This window comes from Delphinus delphis, chromosome 2 (genome assembly GCF_949987515.2).
Source record: "Delphinus delphis chromosome 2, mDelDel1.2, whole genome shotgun sequence".
NCBI lineage: Eukaryota > Metazoa > Chordata > Mammalia > Artiodactyla > Delphinidae > Delphinus > Delphinus delphis.
In genome coordinates this window covers 85,291,383-85,310,366 of record NC_082684.1, presented here as the reverse complement: position 1 = coordinate 85,310,366, position 18,984 = coordinate 85,291,383, and the positions used below count along the sequence as shown (strand labels likewise).

Genomic DNA, 18,984 nt, shown 5'->3' with positions numbered 1-18,984 from the left:
CACACCAACTGGCTCTTTTCTAACAGTCCAGGAGAAATGATGGGAATGGGAGAAGGGAACAGAGAGACCAGAGAGGCCAAGTAAGGCCATGGCAGAGCCTTGTCTATGACCCACTATTTGCAGTCACCTGGCAAGCTATTTCTATTGCTTCCCATATAGGGCCTTTAGAATTTTCAGGCTCCAAGAGGATAGGGATTTGTGTGTGTATTTTGTTCTCGCTTCTATCCTGATGCATAGAACTGTGGCATGTAGCCAGCATTCAGTCAATATCATGCTACTGAAGCAGAAACCAAGTCCAAAAAGGTAACCTGGCTTGTGAAAGATCAAGTTAGTTAGTGATGGAGCCAGGACCAGAAGCAAGCCTCCTGACCATGCTCACCGAGGAATGCCTGCAGGATTCTGGGAGGAGGGGGTCTCGCAATCTGACATTTTCCTTCTATGTGTCCCACTGCTCCATATCCCTGACTTCCCCTATGAGAGAGATATATCCTACTTTCCCTATAGGCAAAGGCAGAATACAAGTTTCCCTCCAAGTCCCCTGCGGGGATAACACAAACAGTATTACTGTAACAAGAAACATCACACTGGGAGTGAATAACAGCCGCAACAGGCAGTGCCTGTTTGCACGGGAGCAGAAGCTGCCACGGAAGCACCTCTCCTACCGTAGCTGTAGCCCTTTGTTTGTTCTGGTGCCACCAAGCTGGTAAACTTTGGCGGTTTCCACTACACCCGTGATTTCAGCAACCTAAGTGAGGACAGAGACACCAATCACAACAGACTCTTTCAGAGCTCTCCACCCCACCCTCTGGCTCCATCTGCATGAGTGCAGATGAGTGACCCCGCACTGAGAGAAGCCCACAGCTGCCAGGTGTTCTGGGCATCTTTCTCGGGCTTAGAACTCAGACGGCCAGGCACCTGTGCCCAGAGTTAAGCAAGCGCCAGGTGAGGAGGCAGTTAGCCTGGTGGGGTGTTGGAAGCTTCCCCTCCAACTTAATTCTACCTTACTAAGGGGTGCACCTGGATTTCAGAGGTCAGTTTTATCAATCAAGTGTGAAGACCGTGAGGTCTGTTTCTGTTGCCAAGGTTTCTGAGACATGACATGGCCCCTGGTCCTCACAGAAGGAGGCAAAACACGTTAAAACCAAACAACCCAGAACAAAACAAACAAACAAAAAATCAAACAGCTATGTTCTAGTCATCTAGACCACAGAAGCAGAGCTGGAACTCACAAGATAATCTCTATTAGGTTGGAGGGTTTTTTTAAAAAAATTAATTAATTTATTTTTGGCTGCATCAGGTCTTTGTTGCTGCGTGTGGTCTTTTCCTAGTTGCAGCAAGTGGGGTCTACTCTTCGTTGAGGTGCGAGGGCTTCTCATGGCGATGGCTTCTCTTTGTGTGGAGCACAGGCTTCAGTAGTTGTGGTGGTGCACAGGCTTAGTTGCTCCACAGCATGTGGGATCTTCCCGGACTAGGGCTCAAACCCGTGTCCCCTCCATTGGCAGGCAGATTCTTTTTTTAAAAAAAAAAATTAATTTTTGGCTGCATTGGGTCTTCGTTGCTGCGCATGGGCTCTTCTCTAGTTGCGGAGAGCAGGGGCTACTCTTCATTGTGGTGCGCAGGCTTCTCACTGCGGTGGCTTCTCTTGTAGTGGAGCACAGGCTCTAGGTGCACAGGCTCAGTAGTTGTGGCTCACAGGCTCAGTAGTTGTGGCTTGCAGGCTCTAGAGTGCAAGCTCAGTAGTTGCGGCGCACGGGCTTAGGTGCTCCATGGCATACGGAATCTTCCCGGACCAGGGCTCGAACCCGCGTCCCCCATGCTGGCAGGCGGATTCTTAACCACTGTGCCACCAGAGAAGTCCCTGTTCGTCATTTTTCAAACCTCAATATAACTCCTTTTTCCAGAAGTCACTTAGTATGTAACATGGAAATTTTTCATTTATTTTTCAAATGAACAAATCTTCCAGATTACATAACTCTTGAAAAATACTTCGTTAAGTGTCTGCCTTCTCACATCTACATGAAAGGAGGATAGAGAAAATTGTTCTAAATCTAAACCCTTGGGCTCCAAGTACTCCTCCTGGCAGCAGGTCACAAGAGATCTCTGGTTGGCTCAGACTGTCACTGCTCTAAGGGCATCTCAATTGGAGTCTATTTTCCCATCAAATGGGAAAAGTGACAGATTTGTTCAGTAGTTCCTACTCCTAGCTAAGAATCATTATATTTAAAACATAAAACATGGACAATTGTCCAAGGAAAGAAATACTAACCCGGTAAACTGGTTTGCTGTTGTGGTTTCCAATGCCAATCCGTACAAAACATCCTGTGACAGTTTTAGCAAAGAAGGGCATGTGACACCAACGTTCCAGCTTATGCCGTGATAATCGAACCCGATTCAGTTCCTCTGGTAAGGAGACCGGTTGTGATTTTGGAGGGATCTCTTCTTTCCTGTGAGGAACAAAGGACACTGGGAAAAATGTGCATCATAAAAACAGATCAAGGTAAATAAATAATACCAACTTCTTAAAACTTAACTGAAGTATGTGTGATTTCATACAGTAGGAGAAATAAATGAAGCAACAGGAAAGTGGGACTAGAATCCTATTCCTAACCAGTAGTGTGAACTGTCTCAAATGAGGCTGCCATCCCAGATTAACCTATCAGACTAGGAAAACTAATGGAAGCTCCTGGCCAATCTGAGGGTGACATGAAGGCAGCTCCTACCCGCCTGGCCATGATAAAATGTGCAGGGGTACAGGCTAAGAGCCAACAGCAGAAGTATATGTTTAGGCTGGTGTGCTGGGGAACCCAGCTCGGCAATTCAGGGTACGGAACCAAACCAAAGTTCGTCACCCGAACAGGGGAAATTTGGAAACTACACTAAGCCTTTCCCCAAAGAACCACCTATCCTGACTACTAGACCAAAATGTACACAGCTTACTCCTCTTCTTCATCAGATGACGATGTTCGGGATGAGCGGTCTGACTTTTCACTGGACTTGTCATCTTCCTCCTCCTCCTCATCGTCAGAGTACACCTCACTGGTTTTTAATGGCTGTTTCTTGGCGAGGAGCTCAGCTTAAAAAAAGAGGAAATGTTTACCTAGATTCTCTCAATAAGAAGCTGAAACATCTTTCATCCCTGAAAAAGAACTGGAACATGGAAAAGGACTCAATAGACAGCTCCATCCTCTCTGGCCTGGTTTGTGATTACTTGTGTTAACAGGTACGTTAACCAGAAAGTTTAAGTCACACCGAATGTCAAGCCGCGGTAGACAAAAAAAAAAAGGGCTGGAAGACTGTCACTAAGTGGGCAAAAAGGGTCACCAACTCTACTGACAGCTGTCTTTTATATCTCTCAAGGCACTTGAAGATTGGCAGGAAAATTGGGGATAAACTTAAGATGTCTTCAGAGAGTCTTTCAGGAAAAACTTACTTTGAGTTTACAGTACTATTTGTAATAGCAGGAGACTGAAAACAACCCAAATGTCCACAAAGGGGAGTGGCTGAATCACCTCTAGCACATCCACCCAATGAACTACGCTGCAGCTGTAAAAAAAGGAAAGAGCCGAGCCTTACACTGCATCCTGAGTCAGAAAATGTTTTAAATGAACACATAAATATTTTTAGGATAGGCATTATATGGTCACTGTATCAACTACTCAACTTTGCTACTGTAGACAGAAAGTAGTCACAATTATGAAAAAATGGGCATCATTGTATTCCACTAAAATTATTTACAAAAACAGGTAATCTACTAACCATTGCTTAACATAAAAACTAAGGAGTTATCTTTAGAATATATGGTTAAGTGAAAAAAGCAAGGCAGAGAGAAGTGTGTATAATGCACTAATATTAATCTAAGATGGAGGGTGAATCTGTGTCCTTTTGTTTAAAAAATAAAAAGGAAGGATATAAAAAAATTTTTTAAGTGGTCATCTACTATGGGAGGGAGGCAAGGGGTGAAAGAGAAGGCTATAGATGCTAAATTTCTCTGAATATACCTTGCTTAGTAGATTTGACTTTGGAACCTTGCATCGTGTATAATCATAGAACAGAACAATAAGTCATCTCTACAGATCACAAGCAAAATAAAACAAAGTACTAATTTGATGGCACAACCACACAAAAAACAACTATAACAAGTGTTTTGTGTTGGTTTTTTTTTCTGACTGTAGGGCTTGTAAGATCTCATTCCCCTGGTCAGGGATTGAACCCAGGCCACGGCAGTTAAAGCGCTGAATCCTAACCACTAGACAACCAGGGAACTCCCAACAAGTGACTTTAAAACATAGTCATTCAAAAGACAGACATACAGACCAATGAAATAGAGAGCCCAGAAATAAACCCTTGCATATATGGTCAGAAGATTCCCAACAAGGGTGTCAAGGCCAATCAATAGGGAAATGACAGTCATTTCAAAAACTTGTGCTGGGGTGGGTGGATTTCCCTTGTGGCACAGTGGTTAAGAATCTGCCTGCCAATGCAGGGGACATGGGTTCAATCCCTGGTCCGGGAAGATCCCACATACCGTGGAGCAACTAAGCCCGTGCGCCGCAACTACTGAGCCTGTGCTCTAGAGCCTGTGAGCCACAACTACTGAGCCTGCGTGCCACAACTACTAAAGCCCACGCACCTAGAGTCCGTGCTCCGCAACAAGAGAAGCCACCGCGATGAGAAGTGCACGCACTGCAATGAAGAGTAGCCCCCGCTCGCCACAACTAGATAAAGCCCGCACACAGCAACAAAGACCCAGTGCAGCCAAAAATAAATAAATTTATAAAAAACAAAAGAAAAACAAAAAACAAACTTGTGCTGTGGTACTTCCCTGGTGGTCCAGTGCTATGACTCCGTGCTCCCAATGGGGGGGCCCCGGGTTTGATCCCTGGTCAGGGAACTATACCCCACATGCCTCAACTAAGAAGCCTGCATGCCGCAACTAAAGATCTCTCATGCTACAACGAAGATACTGCACATGGCAACGAAGATCCTGTGTGCCGCAACTAAGACCCAATGCAGCCAAATAAATAAATAAATATTAAAAAAGAAAACAAAACAAAAAAACCGAAAACAAACTTGTGCTGGGAAAACTGGATATCCCACATGCCAAAAAAAAACAAACAAAAGTGGACTCTAACCTTACACTGTATACAAAAATTAACTCAAATGGATCAAAGATCATTTTTTTTCTTTTCTTTTGGTTGCGCCAGGTCTTAGTTGTGGCACATGGGATCTTCGTTGCCACATGCAGGATCTTCGTTGCGGCATACGGGATCTAGTTCCCTGACCAGGGATCAAATCCGGGTTCCCAACACTGGCAGCGTGGAGTCTTAACTACTGAACCACCAGGGAAGTCCCTGGATCAAAGACCTAAATGTAAGAGCTAAAACTATCAAACTCTTCAAAGGAAACAGGGGAAAGCTTTATGACACTGGATTTAGCAATGATTTATTGGATGTGACACCAAAAGTACAGGCAACAAAAGAAAAAAAAGTGAAGGCAAACAGTACTTCACCAAAATTAACTTATGCATCAAATGACACTGTTAAAGAGTGAACGGACAACCTATGGGAGAATGGGAGAAAATATCTGTAAATCGTGTCTCTGATAAAGAATTAATATTCAAAATAATTTTAAAAGTCTTACAACTCAACAAGAACCAAAGAACTTGATTAAAACATGGGCAAAGGACTTGACTAGACATTTCATCAAAGAAGATATCCAAATGGCCAATAAGCATACAAAAAGATACTCAACATCACCAGTCATTAGGAAAACGCAAATCAAAACCACAACAAGATACCACTTCATGCTCACTGAAATGGTTATAATCATAAAGACAATGACAAGTGTTAGTGAGGATGTGGAAAGAGTGGAACCCTCATAAGTTGCTGCTGGGAATGCAAAATGGTTAAGCCTCTTGGAAAACAGCCTGGCAGTTTCTCAAAAGGTCAAACACAGGGCTTCCCTGGTGGCGCAGTGGTTGAGAGTCCGCCTGCCGATGCAGGGGACACGGGTTCGTGACCCGGTCCTGGAAGATCCCACATGCCGCGGAGCGGCTAGGCTTGTGAGCCATGGCCGCTGAGCCTGTGCGTCCGGAGCCTGTGCTCCGCAACGGGAGAGGCCACAACAGTGAGAGGCCCGCGTACCGCAAAAAAAAAAAAAGTCAAACACAGAGTTACCATATGCTTTAACAATTCCACTATAAATGCTCAGAGCAGCATTATTCATAATAGTCAGAAAGTGGAAACAACCCAGTGTCCCTCAAAAGGTGAACGGATAAATGTGTATATCCATACAATGGAATATTATTCAGACATAAAAGAAGTATTGTTACATGCTACAACATGGATGAACCTAGAAAGCATGCTACGTGAAAGAAGCCAGACACAAGAGATCATATATTGTATGAGTCCATTTATATGAAATGCCCAGAATAGGCAAGTCTATAGTGACAGAAAGTAGACCAGTGGTTGCCTAGGGCTGGGAGATAACAGGTCCGTAGACGGGGGTGACAGTTAAGGGATATAGGGTTTCTTTCTGGGGTAATGAAACATCTTAAAACTCATTGAGTTTTACCACACAGCTGTGAATATACTACAAGCCATTGCCTTGTATACTTTAAATGAGTAAACAGTATGGTACCTTAATTATACCTTAAGAAAGTTGCTATAAATCAAAACAAAACAAAAAAACTTGGTATCCTGGTTTTGAAATGGACATACCAGTATGAGGCTCAAAATAAATTCTTAAAAAAAAAAAAAATCCTAGCTGTGGACACTGAAAAGACTTAGAAATAATAACCAACCCAGTTGCACTCCTGCGTCTAGACTATGGTGTCTAAATACAATTTCTCATGAGAAAAAAAACCCCACCCAAAACCAAAAAAAACCCAGGGCTCCTTAGAGAAATGTCTGATTCCAAATCCAGAAAGCAAGAAAGCTATTAAAGACTACTGGGGTTTCACATCAAAAGGACTCAGGCTACAAAAAAAAAAAAAAAAAAGAAAAAGAAAAAAAGGACACAGGCTACAACTGCTTGAAGATAAGACAATTTGAGTCTCAACAATAATAATAATAATTGCAATGGAGTAAAAACATAAAGTATGGGGTCTTCCCTGGTGGCGCAGTGGTTAAGAATCCGCCTGCCAATGCAGGGGACACGGGTTCAAGCCCTGGTCTGGGAAGATCCCACATGCTGAGGAGCAACTAAGCCCGTGCACCACAACTACTGAGCCTGCAAGCCACAACTACTGAGCCCGTGCACCTAGAGCCCATGCTCCGCAACAGGAGAAGCCACCGCAAGCCCGTGCACTGCAACGAAGAGTAGCTCCTGCTCACAACTAGAGAAAGCCCGCATGCAGCAAAGAAGACCCAATGCAGCCAATAAATAAATAAATAAATTTATAAAAATAAATAAATTTATATTAAAAAAACCCATAAAGTATGTTAAAATCCATGAGTTCACAGGGATATTCAAAATAAACAAATTTCACTGGTTATCTTTGGAGTTTGCCAAGGAACTATCTCATTCTTTTGAAAACTAGTAAATAAAAGGGGGAAAAAAAGGCAAGAATTTACTCTGCCTTTCCTATACAAAATGTCCCTGGTGGTAACTGAATAGCTGATGAGAAGTTTCTCTTTCCAGAAGCATACCAGATAATAAATGAAGAAAGAATGATACATTAGAATATCACCATTTTGTGGCTTAAAGACTTAAATATAAGACATGACACCATAAAACTCCTAGAAGAGAACACAGGCAAAACATTCTCTGACATAAATCGTACCAATGTTTTCTTAGGTCAGTATCCCAAAGCAATAGAAATAAAAGTAGGGACTTCCCTGGTGGTCCAGTGGTTAAAAATCCACCTTCCAATGCAGGGTATGTGGGTTTGATCCCTGGTCAGGGAACTAAGATCCCACATGCCACCAGGCAACTAAGTCCGCATGCTGCAACTACTGAGCCTACATGCCACAGCTAGAGAGCCTGTGTGTTGCAACTACAGAGCCCACGCGCCACAACCAGAGAGAAGCCCACACGCCACAATGAAAGATCCTGCATGCCACAACTAAGACCTGATGCAGCCAAAAATAAATAAACAAATAAATAATTTTTTAAAAGGGAAGAAATAAAAGCAAAAATAAACACATGGGACCTAATCAGACTTATAAGCTTTTGCACAGCCAAGGAAACCATAAATAAAATAAAAAGACAACCTACAGACTGGGAGAAAATATTTGTTACTATTTTTTAGGTATAGTAATGGCACTGTAGTTACATTTAAAATAGGAGTCCTTATCTTTTAGAGACACATATTGAAATATTTATGGTTGAAATATGATGATGCTGGGATTTACTTCAAAATAACCCAAAGGAGGAGAGCAGTGTATATTTAATAAGATTGGCTATGAGTTGACTGCTGAAGTTGGAGGATGGGTTCATGGCGTTTCATTACACTATTCTCTGTATGTGTTTGGAACTGCCTATACTAGAGAGCTAAAAAGGGGGAAAAATAAAAATTGGCATCAGGAAGTTAAATCATATGATCAAAGACACAAAGTAGCCATCACATTTTCCCCACCTACCTGTTCTGTTCTTCCGTTTTTCTCGCTCTGCTTTTAGCTCCTCCATGGCTTGAGATTTCTTATCTAGTTTCTCATCCCGTTTGGAACGTCGTTCCTTGTTATGGGATGTTACCTGGGAAGGGAAAAATATGTAGGATGGCTCTTTTTACCAACAGCTGATGATAATATTCTCTATACCTAAAAATCATTTAGTTCTCCAATGTGAATCTATATTGGTTGCAGAAATTGAAATTTGCTTAAGAGGAGAGAGCATCCTCTTGTGGACAAAGAGGATAGAGCAGTAAAGTCAGTCCTTGTCTTACCTGCCTAATAAACAGAAAGCCTAAGAAGTATAAGATAAACACTTTCTGGAAGGACTCCCTAGATCACAGCTAATATATGTTAATACTGTCAACAAAGCTTTTTGTGATAAATGCAGAGATGACTAATTTTCCCAGCTACATTTATTACCAAGTCCAGGATGACATACACCTGAGTAAACATCATAACCGATTCAGCTACCCAGGACAGGAAGTTTACAAACTTTCCCTTAAGGAGTGCTCACACACCAATGAGCTGCTTTTTACATGCAGACTTGAGTAGAATTCCCATGGAGTTAAACAGCACAGCTAATGGTGAAATGATATGTCCAGAGATTAATGAAACCTATAAGATGAAGATAGTACATAAATAGTCTTGCACTAACTGACCTAGGCTGATTAATATAAACCCATCTTTTATATAAACACACATACACACTCAAAATAGAGGTTTTATTCTTTGGATAACAAGGACTATTGAATCTCCTACCTGAGATTCTTGAATCTGTGTCAGTTTCTTCTTTTCCTGCTCCTCTTCTTGCTTCTTCTTTTTTTCTTTCTTTTCTTTCTTTTTGGCTGTTTTCAGTTTTTTCCTGATTTCAAATCTGTTTAAAATATATTTATTTGGTTTTTAAGTGGCAATGAAATATTTGTAGACTGATTTCTATTAGATAGGAGAAAGGAATTAAGTGCGGGGAAGGAGTTAATAAATGTTTTGGTTTCCTGTAAGAAACTCCAATGTATCTTATAAGTACATTAGAAATATTGAATATAAATACACCAGAAGTACTTGAAAGCATTAAGGTGGAATAGACTTAAAATGAGAGAATACTGAGGATACTGTTGTATCCTGTTGGTAATGCACTGCTCTTCCTCAACTTCACATAATGGAAGAAAATAGTTGATTCTTGGATCAACTCCAATGGTGTCCCATTAGAAACATAATGAAGCCACAGAGAGCCACTCTCCCGTTGCGGAGCACAGGCTCCAGATGCGCAGGCTCAGTGGCTATGGCTCACGGGCCTAGCCACTCCGCGACATGTGGGATCTTCCCGGACCGGGGCACGAACCCGTGTCCCCTGCATTGGCAGGCGGACTCTCAACCACTGTGCCACCTGGGAAGCCCCACTGTCACATTTTTAAGGTGGTCAAGACACAGGCTGTATTTTAAAAACACCACTCTCCATCTTTCTTCATTAGGAAAAATGCCTCCCTCAGCTCCACCCCAGCAAACATGTGAATAAATATGCTATTCTCTTAAACAAATGCAATCTAGGCTCTCTCCCTGTAACAAAAAGCAGGCTTTTATGAAACAAAACTATTTTTTTGTGTGTGAATTTAAGGAACTTTGTGGAAGGAATAAAATAAATATTAAACTCTTTTCATAACATTCTAAAATAAACCCAATTATGAAATTTTTTACTTAGTTCTTAATAGGGTCAATATACAAAAATTAACTGTATTTCTATATACTTGCAATGAATAATCCAAAAACAAAACAAAGAAAACAATTCCATTTACAGTAGCATCCAAAAGAATACAATATTTAGTAATAAATTTAACAAAACAAGTGCTAGTCTTTCACACCCAAAACTAAAGGACTGTTGAAAGAAATTAAATAATACCTAAGTAAGTAGAAAGATATCACATTCATGGATTAAAAGACTTAATATTAGATGGCAATACTTCCAAATTTGATAAACAGATTCAACACAATTCCTATAAAAATCCCAGCTGCTTCTTTTGCTGTTGCAGAAATTGATAAGCTGATACTAAAATTCCTATGGGAATGCAGAGGGCCCCATATAGCCAAAACAATTTTGAAGAAGAACAAAGGTGGAGGACTTAACACTTCCCAAGTTAAAAATTGACTACATAGCTACAGTAATCAAAACAGTATGGTACTGGCATAACCATAAACATAATGATCAATGGAACAGAATACAGTCAACAAATAAATCCATATATCCATGAACAACTGATTTTCAACAATGGTGCCAAGACTGGGGAAAGAACAGTCTCTTCAACAAGTGGTACTGGGACAACTGGATAGCTACATGCCAAAGAATAAAGTTGGACTCTTACCTCACACCATATACAAAAAATGATCTCAAAATGGATCAATGAGGGGGAGAGGGATAAATTAGGAGGTTGGGATTAACATATACACACTACTATACATAAAACAGATAATCAACAAAGGCCTACTGTATAGTACAAGGAACTCTACTCAGTACTCTGTAACAACCTGTATGGGAAAAGAACCTGAAAAAGAATAGATATATGTACAGGTATAACTGAATCACTTTGCTGTACACTTGAAACTAACACAACATTGTAAATCAACTGTACTCCAATATAAAATTTTAAAAAATGGATCAATGATCTAAACATAAGACCTACAACTATAAAACTCTTACAAGAAAACATCCAGGTAAATTACTCATGAACGTGGATTTGGTAAGATTCTTAGATATCAAAAGCTGCAGCAAGAAAAGAAAAAATTTATTGTGCATAAAAATTTTTTAATTTTGTGCATTAAACAATACTTGACAGTGAAAAATACAACCAACAGAATGGGAGAAAATATTTGCAAATCATGTTATCTGATAAGGGTCTACTAACCAGAATATATAAAGAACTCTTATAACTCAACAACAAAAAGACAACCCAATTAACAAATACGCAAAGCACTTGAACAGACATTTCTCCAACAAGGATTTGAAATGATTCTAAACATCATTAGTCAACAGGAAAATGCAAATCAAAACCACAATAAGACACTTCACATTTACCAGGATAGCTATTATCAAAAAAAGAAAAAATAACAAGTGTTGGCAAGGATGTGGACAAACTGGAACTCTTATATATTGCTGGTGGGAATGTAAAATGGTACAGCTGTTACGGAAAACAGTTTGGTGGTTTCTCAAAAAGTTAAACATAAAATTACCATATGACTCAGCAATTCCACTCCTATGTATATACCCAAAAGAATTGAAAATAGATACTCAAATATTTGTACATGAATGTTCATAGTAGCACTATTCACAACAGCAAAGATATCAAAAAAGATTAATAAATAAAATGTGGTATATACACATAATGGAATATTATTCAGCCATAAAAAGGAATGAAGTACTGATACATGCTACATGAATGAACTTCAAATGTATGTTAAGTGAAAGAAGCCAGGCACAAAAGACTACATATTTATGATTCCATTTATATAAAATGCCCAGAAATAGGCAAATCTATAGAGACAGAAAGTAAGTTAGTGGCTTCCTAAGGCTAGGAGCAATAGAGGGAACTGAGTACCAGTAAGTACAGGGTTTTTTTCTGGGGTGATGATAATGTTCTGAAATTAATTGTGGTGATGGCTACACAACTTTATGAATGTATAAAAAACCACCGAACCACTTTCAACCACTTTCAATGGGTAGATTCTATGGTGTGTAAACTACATCTCAATAAAGTTATTTTTAAAAGTTAATACCTGAGGTGCTGAGAAAACTGGACAGCTACATGTAAAAGAATGAAATTAGAACATTTTCTAACACCATATCCAAAAATAAACTCAAAATGGATTAAAGAACTAAATGTAAGACCAGAAACCATAAAACTCTTAGAGGAAAACACAGGCAGAACACTCTTTGACATAAATCGCAGCAATATTTTTTTGGATGTCTCCTAAAGCAAAGGAAATAAAAGTAAAAATAAACAAATGGGACCTAATTAAACTTAAAAGCTTTTGCATAGCAAAGGAAACCATCAACAAAACAAAAAGACAACCTACTGAATGGGAGAAAATATTTGCAAATGATATGGCCAATACACAGTTAATATCAAAAATATATATATATAAACAGCTCATACAACCCAACATCAAAAAAACAAACAACCTGATTAAAAAATGGGCAGAAGACCTGAAGAGACATTTTTCCAAAGAGGAAATGCAGATGGCCCACAGGCACATGAAAAGATCTCAACATTGCTAATCATCAGGGAAATGCAAGTCAAAACGCCAATGAGATATTACCTCACACCTGTCAGAACGGCCATCATCAAAAAGAACACAAATAACAAATGTTGGTGAGGATGTGGAGAAAATTAACTGGCGCAGCCACTGTGGAAAAGAGTACAGAGGTTTCTCTAAAAATAGATACTTCCTTTGTGGTCCAGTGGTAATGAATCCGCCTTACAATGCAGGGGATGCAGGTTCGATTCCTGGTCAGGGAACTAAGATCCTACATGCTGCGGGGCAACTAAGCCTGCATGCCACAACTACTGAGCCCACACGCCTCAACTAGACCGCGTGTGCTGCAAACTACAGAGCCCACGCACCCTGGAGCCTGCACTCCACAACTAGAGAGGAGTCCGCGAGCCACGATGAAAGATCCAGCGTGCCTCAACTAAGACCCGATGCAGCCAAAAATAAATAAAATAAATAATAATAATAATTTAAAAAACTAAGAATAGGGACTTCCCTGGTGGTCCAGTGGGTACGACTCTGAGCTCCCAATGCAGGGGGCCTGGGTTCAATTCCTGGTCAGGGAACTAGATCCCACATACATGCCACAACTAAACCCCGTGTGCCGCACTTAAAGGCCGGTGCAGCCTAAATAAATAAATAATAAATAAATATTTGTAAATGAAGCAACTGACAAAGGATTAATCTCCAAAATTTACACCAGCTCATGCAGCTCAATATCAAAAAAACAAACAACCCAATCCAAAAATGGGCAGAAGACCTAAATAGACATTTCTTCAAAGAAGATATACAGATTGCCAACAGACACATGAAAGGATGCTCAACATCATTAATCATTAGAGAAATGCAAATCAAAACTACAATGAGATATCATCTCATACCAGTCAGAATGGCCATGATCAAAAAATCTACAAACAATAAATGCTGGAGAGGGTGTGGAGAAAAGGGAACCCTCTTGCACTGTTGGTGGGAATGTAAATTGATACAGCCACTATGGAGAACAACACTGAGTTTCCTTAAAAGGCTAAAAATAGAACTACCATACGACCCAGCAATCCCATTACTGGGCATATACCCTGAGAAAACCATAATTCAAAAAGAGTCATGTACCAAAATGTTCACTGCAGCTCTATTTACAATAGCCGGGACACGGAAGCAACCTAAGTGTCCATCAACAGGTGAATGGATAAAGAAGATGTGGCACACATATACAATGGAATATTACACAGCCATAAAAAGGAACGAAACTGGGTTATTTGTAGTGAGGTGGATGGACATAGAGACTGTCATACAGAGTGAAGTAAGTCAGAAAGAGAAAAACAAATACCTTATGCTAACACACATATATGGAATCTAAAAAAAAAAAATGGTCATGAAGAACCTAGGGGCAAGATGGGAATAAAGATGCAGACCTACTAGAGAATGGACTTGAGGATACGGAGAGGGGGAAGGGTAAGCTGGGACGAAGTAAGAAAGTGGCATGGACATATATACACTACTAAACGTAAAATAGATAGCTAGTGGGAAGCAGCCACATAGCACAGGGAGATCAGCTCAGTGCTTTGTGACCACCTAGAGGGGTGGGATAGGGAGGGTGGGAGGGAGGGAGACGCAAGAAGGAAGAGATATGGGGACATATGTATATGTATAACTGATTCAATTTGTTATAAAGCAGAAACTAACACACCATTGTAAAGCAATTATACTCCAATAAAGATGTTTAAAAAAAAGAAACCAAAAGGTAGTAATAATAATAAATAAATATTTTTTAAAATATTAAAAAAAAAAGAAAAACCTAAAAATAGAACTACCATATGACCCAGTAATTCCACTCCTGGGTATATACCTGAAAAACAAAAATGCTAATTCCAAAAGACACATACACCGCCATGTTCATAGCAGTATTATTTGCAATTGCCAAAATATGGAATGAATGGATAAAGAAGATGTGGTGTATATACATACAATAGAATACTACTCAGTCATAAAAAAGAATGAAACTTTGCCATTTACAACAACATGGATGAACTCAGAGGAGATTATGCTACGTGAAATAAGTCAGACACAGAAAGACAAACACTGTATGCTATCACTTATATGTGAAATCTAAAAAATACAACAAACTAGTGAATATAATAAAAAAGAAACAGATTCATAGATATAGAGAACAAACGAGTGCTTACCAGCAGGGAGAAGGAAGCAGGGAGAGGCAATATAGGGGTAGGGGATTAGGAGGTACAAACTATTATGTATAAAATAAGCTAAAGGATATTATGTATAAAATTAGCTAAAGGATATAAAATAAGCTACAGGATATATATAAAATAAGCTAAAGGATTAGGAGGTACAAACTATTATGTATAAAATAAGCTAAAGGATAAAATAAGCTAAAGGATATACACAGGGAATATAGCCAATATTTTATAATAACTATAAGTGGAGTATAACCTTTAAAAACTGTGAATCACTAAATTATGCATCTGTAACTTATATAATATTGTACATCAACTATACTTCAATTTTAAAAAAGTTAACAGCTTATATTTACACTATGTTCTTATATGTATTATCTCACTGAAGACTTACAACAATCCCCAACGAGAAAGCTGAGGAATGAGGAGGGTAAGTGACTAATTCAGATAACCTGGCCAGTGAGTTTGACTTGAGCCTAGATTTTTCTTCTTCTTCTTCTTTTTTTAAAAAAATATTTATTTATTTGGCTGCATTGGGTCTTAGTTGCAGCACACGGGATCTTCGTTGTGGCATGTGGGATGTTTCCTTGCGGCGCACGGGCTCCAGAGCACACAGGCTCAGTAGCTGTGGCAGCGGGCTCTCTAGCTGCAGCGTGCAGGCTCTAGAGCACGCAGACTTAGTTGCCCTGCGGCACGTGGGATCTTAGTTCCCTGACCAGGGATGGAATCCGCATCCCCTGCATTGGAAGGCAGATCCTTAACCGCTGGACCACCAGGGAAGTCCTGAGCCTAGACTTTCTGATGGAAAATGTCAGTGCTCTTTGCACAACCAAGCTACCTTTATGCTGCCTGCACTTACCTTTAAAAAAAAATTTTTTTTAATAAAAAAAGAGGAAGCTCTAGAATAGGTGAAGAATCTAACAACCAAAAATGATACCTCACTACTGGTGTTGCTGGCTATAAAACAGGATGCTAATGGTGTTTACATTAAAAACATGGAGAAAGTTTCTGAGTTACCGTATTGTACTGCCTTGCAGCTAAACAAATGAGCTACAAAAACCTCCATTTTCTGTGATTGGCTCTGAACTTCTGTCTTAATTATCATCATTGTAAACATTCTTCCAATCACTAAAAAAGTCACAGAATCAGTCAGTCAACTGCTTCATTCATATAAGGTGAAAAATAAAAAACCCAAGTTTGAGATCAGCCATCCACTACTCTTAAGCTACTTTGTGATTTTATCATAGGGCCCTATTGGCCTTATATGAGAACCTCTTGTTATGCTCTCCCCAATTCAGAAATACAAATTTCAGAAGTCATTCTTAACCATGTGGCAACCGTGGTAGTTTCTTAAGTCCTGTTTGTTCCAATACAGGTAACCGTGGAAGCATTCACACTCAAAACAAATGTCTATTACTTGCTGCTGACTGAAAGCCAAACATTCTTGTCTAGAATAACTCACCAGACTTAATATGGTCTCCAGAAGGGACAGACAGGCTCCCAGACGAAATGGGACTAACTGCTGCCAAGGAAAATGCTTCTGTTTATTTCGCAATATTAGGTAGGTAGGGAAGGATCCAAATTGTGAGGACTATTTTATCTCCTGAGACAAAGTCAAGTTTATTTTCACCTTGAAATTCTGTTAGGAGATAAGGAAAAACTTCTGCCATTTAAATATGGCAAAAGTAATCCAAAATACTGAAGCAGCTTTGTATATCAAAATGCAATTTAACATTTGAGCTTAAAAAAAATACAAAAAGCATGCTGGGAGGATAGTCAGATTCCTAACTCATAAATAATGAGAAGAAATTTCAAGTCTTGAATCCTGTGAAGACAGGGCTCCAAATGTGAACTTTGGGAAATTACTTTATTATTTTATTTTATCATTAAGACTACCACTTTACCTTTTTTTTAACACCTCCCTCTTCTCTATGCGGTTGAACAGTTCTTGCTCTCTCTCCTTTTCTGTCATCTGTTCCAGACGGGCCCTGTCTTCCTCATCTCCCATGAGGTCTTCTCCATAGCCATCATGGAATTCCTCATCTTCTGAGGAAGAGTCTGAATCTGAACTGGAGGAGGAGCTGTTGCTGTCAGAATCTGACACTTCACCTGCAACAAAGGACCAAACACAAGATTAGGTGATGCTGCAGAAGACAGAGCCACAGGTGGCCCCACAGTGTTGATAATCATTACCCCTTGGCTCTTCTAGGTGAAGTGGAACATGGTCATCTCACCTCCCTTGGGAAAACGCTTGGTCTGCCTTTGGCAAATGCAAACACAGGTTACAGAAACTTAGGCTGGATTAAGAAACCAACATGATCTTTTTAATTTGACTTTTGTATTTTGAAAAAATTACAGACCTACAGAAAAAAGTTGCAAGAATAATTCAACTCCCGTACATCTGTTACTTAGGTTCACCCACTGTTAACATCGCCAGTTCACTTTCTGTCTACATACATAAAACAATTTACACATTTTTATCATTTATTTTGCTGAACTGAGAGTAAGCTGCAGAGATTGTGACCTTTCACCCCTAAATACTTCTTGTAAAAAGGACAGTCTCTTATATAACCAAGTATACAATGATCAAACTCAGGAAATTTACCATTTAAGAAATAGCATTATCTGACATATAGTCCATATTCAATTTTCATAATAAGTATACGGAGATGCTTTGAGACTGTGTAAACATCTTGTTCCTCAACAAACTATCATCCAGTGGTTTTAACACTCATTGATAACACTTCAATTATTACTATGATGGTTGAAAATGGTGATTGTCTAACTATACTTTCTTCTACATTTATTAGTTGGCATTTAAAAAAATCAGTGTTTTAATAAGTCATTAAATTGATTAGTGAATTCCTAATGATATTGGATCTTGGTAGGACAAAGGGTGATGGAAAAAAGCATTACATATTGTAACTGAGTATTATGTTAAACTAGCAATTTTGTGCTTGACTCAATTTGAGCTAACATTCACAGGCATGTGCTTAAAAAGCAGGTTAGGCCAATTCTGTACAAGCCAGTTTGTATATAAACATTATTACTCAAAACAAATATAAAGTTTACCATTTTAGTCCTGGAACAAGTTCACTTTCAAACTAGTGTTAGCAAAAATTCTCATTTCAAAACAACATTTTTTTACTGAGTTTTGTATCTGGTTCAAGGATTTTCCCCCTATGAATAACCAAGAAAAAGGAAAGAGAAGGCATTCAAGTTAAGGTAAACGGAGATTCTAACGCAGGGAATCCTCATGGGTTTCCTGGATGGGTTTCAAGGGCTTCACTAACGCTTTGGAATGCATGTATTTTTCTTGCTTCATTCAGATTCTAAACAGACCATGACCATTGAAAAGATTAGAGACCCCTGCAATAAAGGCAGAGGCCATGCTGTAATTGTAATGCAGGCACCTTTTCCCTCCATTTCTGACTGCAGCTTCTACTAAATAAGAGTTCACTCCCAAGTCTGCACCACTTGACTCACCTTCCTCAGGGGCTGAGCTCTCAGCTGAACTGTCTTTGTCCGAACTGCCTGAGGAAGCAGTTTTATTGGCCTGTTTCTTCATGGTTCCTTTCTTCTCTATTTTTCTGGCTTTTCCTTTCTTCTTATTTTTATTGCTCCCAAAAGTCCACTACAAGGAAAAAAGAAAAAGGAAAATTGAACCAGGGATTTTATTGAGAAAAGCTGTAAGTTTCAAGAATTAAGAGTCTCTGACATTCATCAAAATGATTCCAAGTCTCTACTGCTTTGGATCTGAAACAAATACACTTTATAAGATGAAAGATATTGATTCTTGAAACCTTTGTTAAAACTTCATAACCTCTGGTTTGTAATTTCTTAATGTCAGTAGATAATTGATATAATAAACATAAAATTTAATTAGTATACTTTTTATCAATAGAAAAGCAAATATATCAACT

The 18,984-nt window shown here is 39.2% G+C and overlaps 1 protein-coding gene across 1 annotated transcript in view; it reads right to left on the bottom strand.

Annotated features, from left to right (window-relative positions):
- RTF1 (RTF1 homolog, Paf1/RNA polymerase II complex component) overlaps positions 1 to 18,984 on the bottom strand; it is a 48,991-nt gene that overhangs the window by 6,533 nt on the left and 23,474 nt on the right. Inside the window, exons 3-9 of the mRNA XM_060005034.1 lie at positions 18,548 to 18,695; positions 16,966 to 17,170; positions 9,372 to 9,486; positions 8,583 to 8,694; positions 2,938 to 3,073; positions 2,267 to 2,444; positions 663 to 745 (exon numbers count right to left, since the gene is read on the bottom strand). Coding sequence (XP_059861017.1) covers positions 663 to 745; positions 2,267 to 2,444; positions 2,938 to 3,073; positions 8,583 to 8,694; positions 9,372 to 9,486; positions 16,966 to 17,170; positions 18,548 to 18,695 — 977 coding nt within the window. The remainder of the gene's footprint in view (positions 1 to 662; positions 746 to 2,266; positions 2,445 to 2,937; positions 3,074 to 8,582; positions 8,695 to 9,371; positions 9,487 to 16,965; positions 17,171 to 18,547; positions 18,696 to 18,984) is intronic.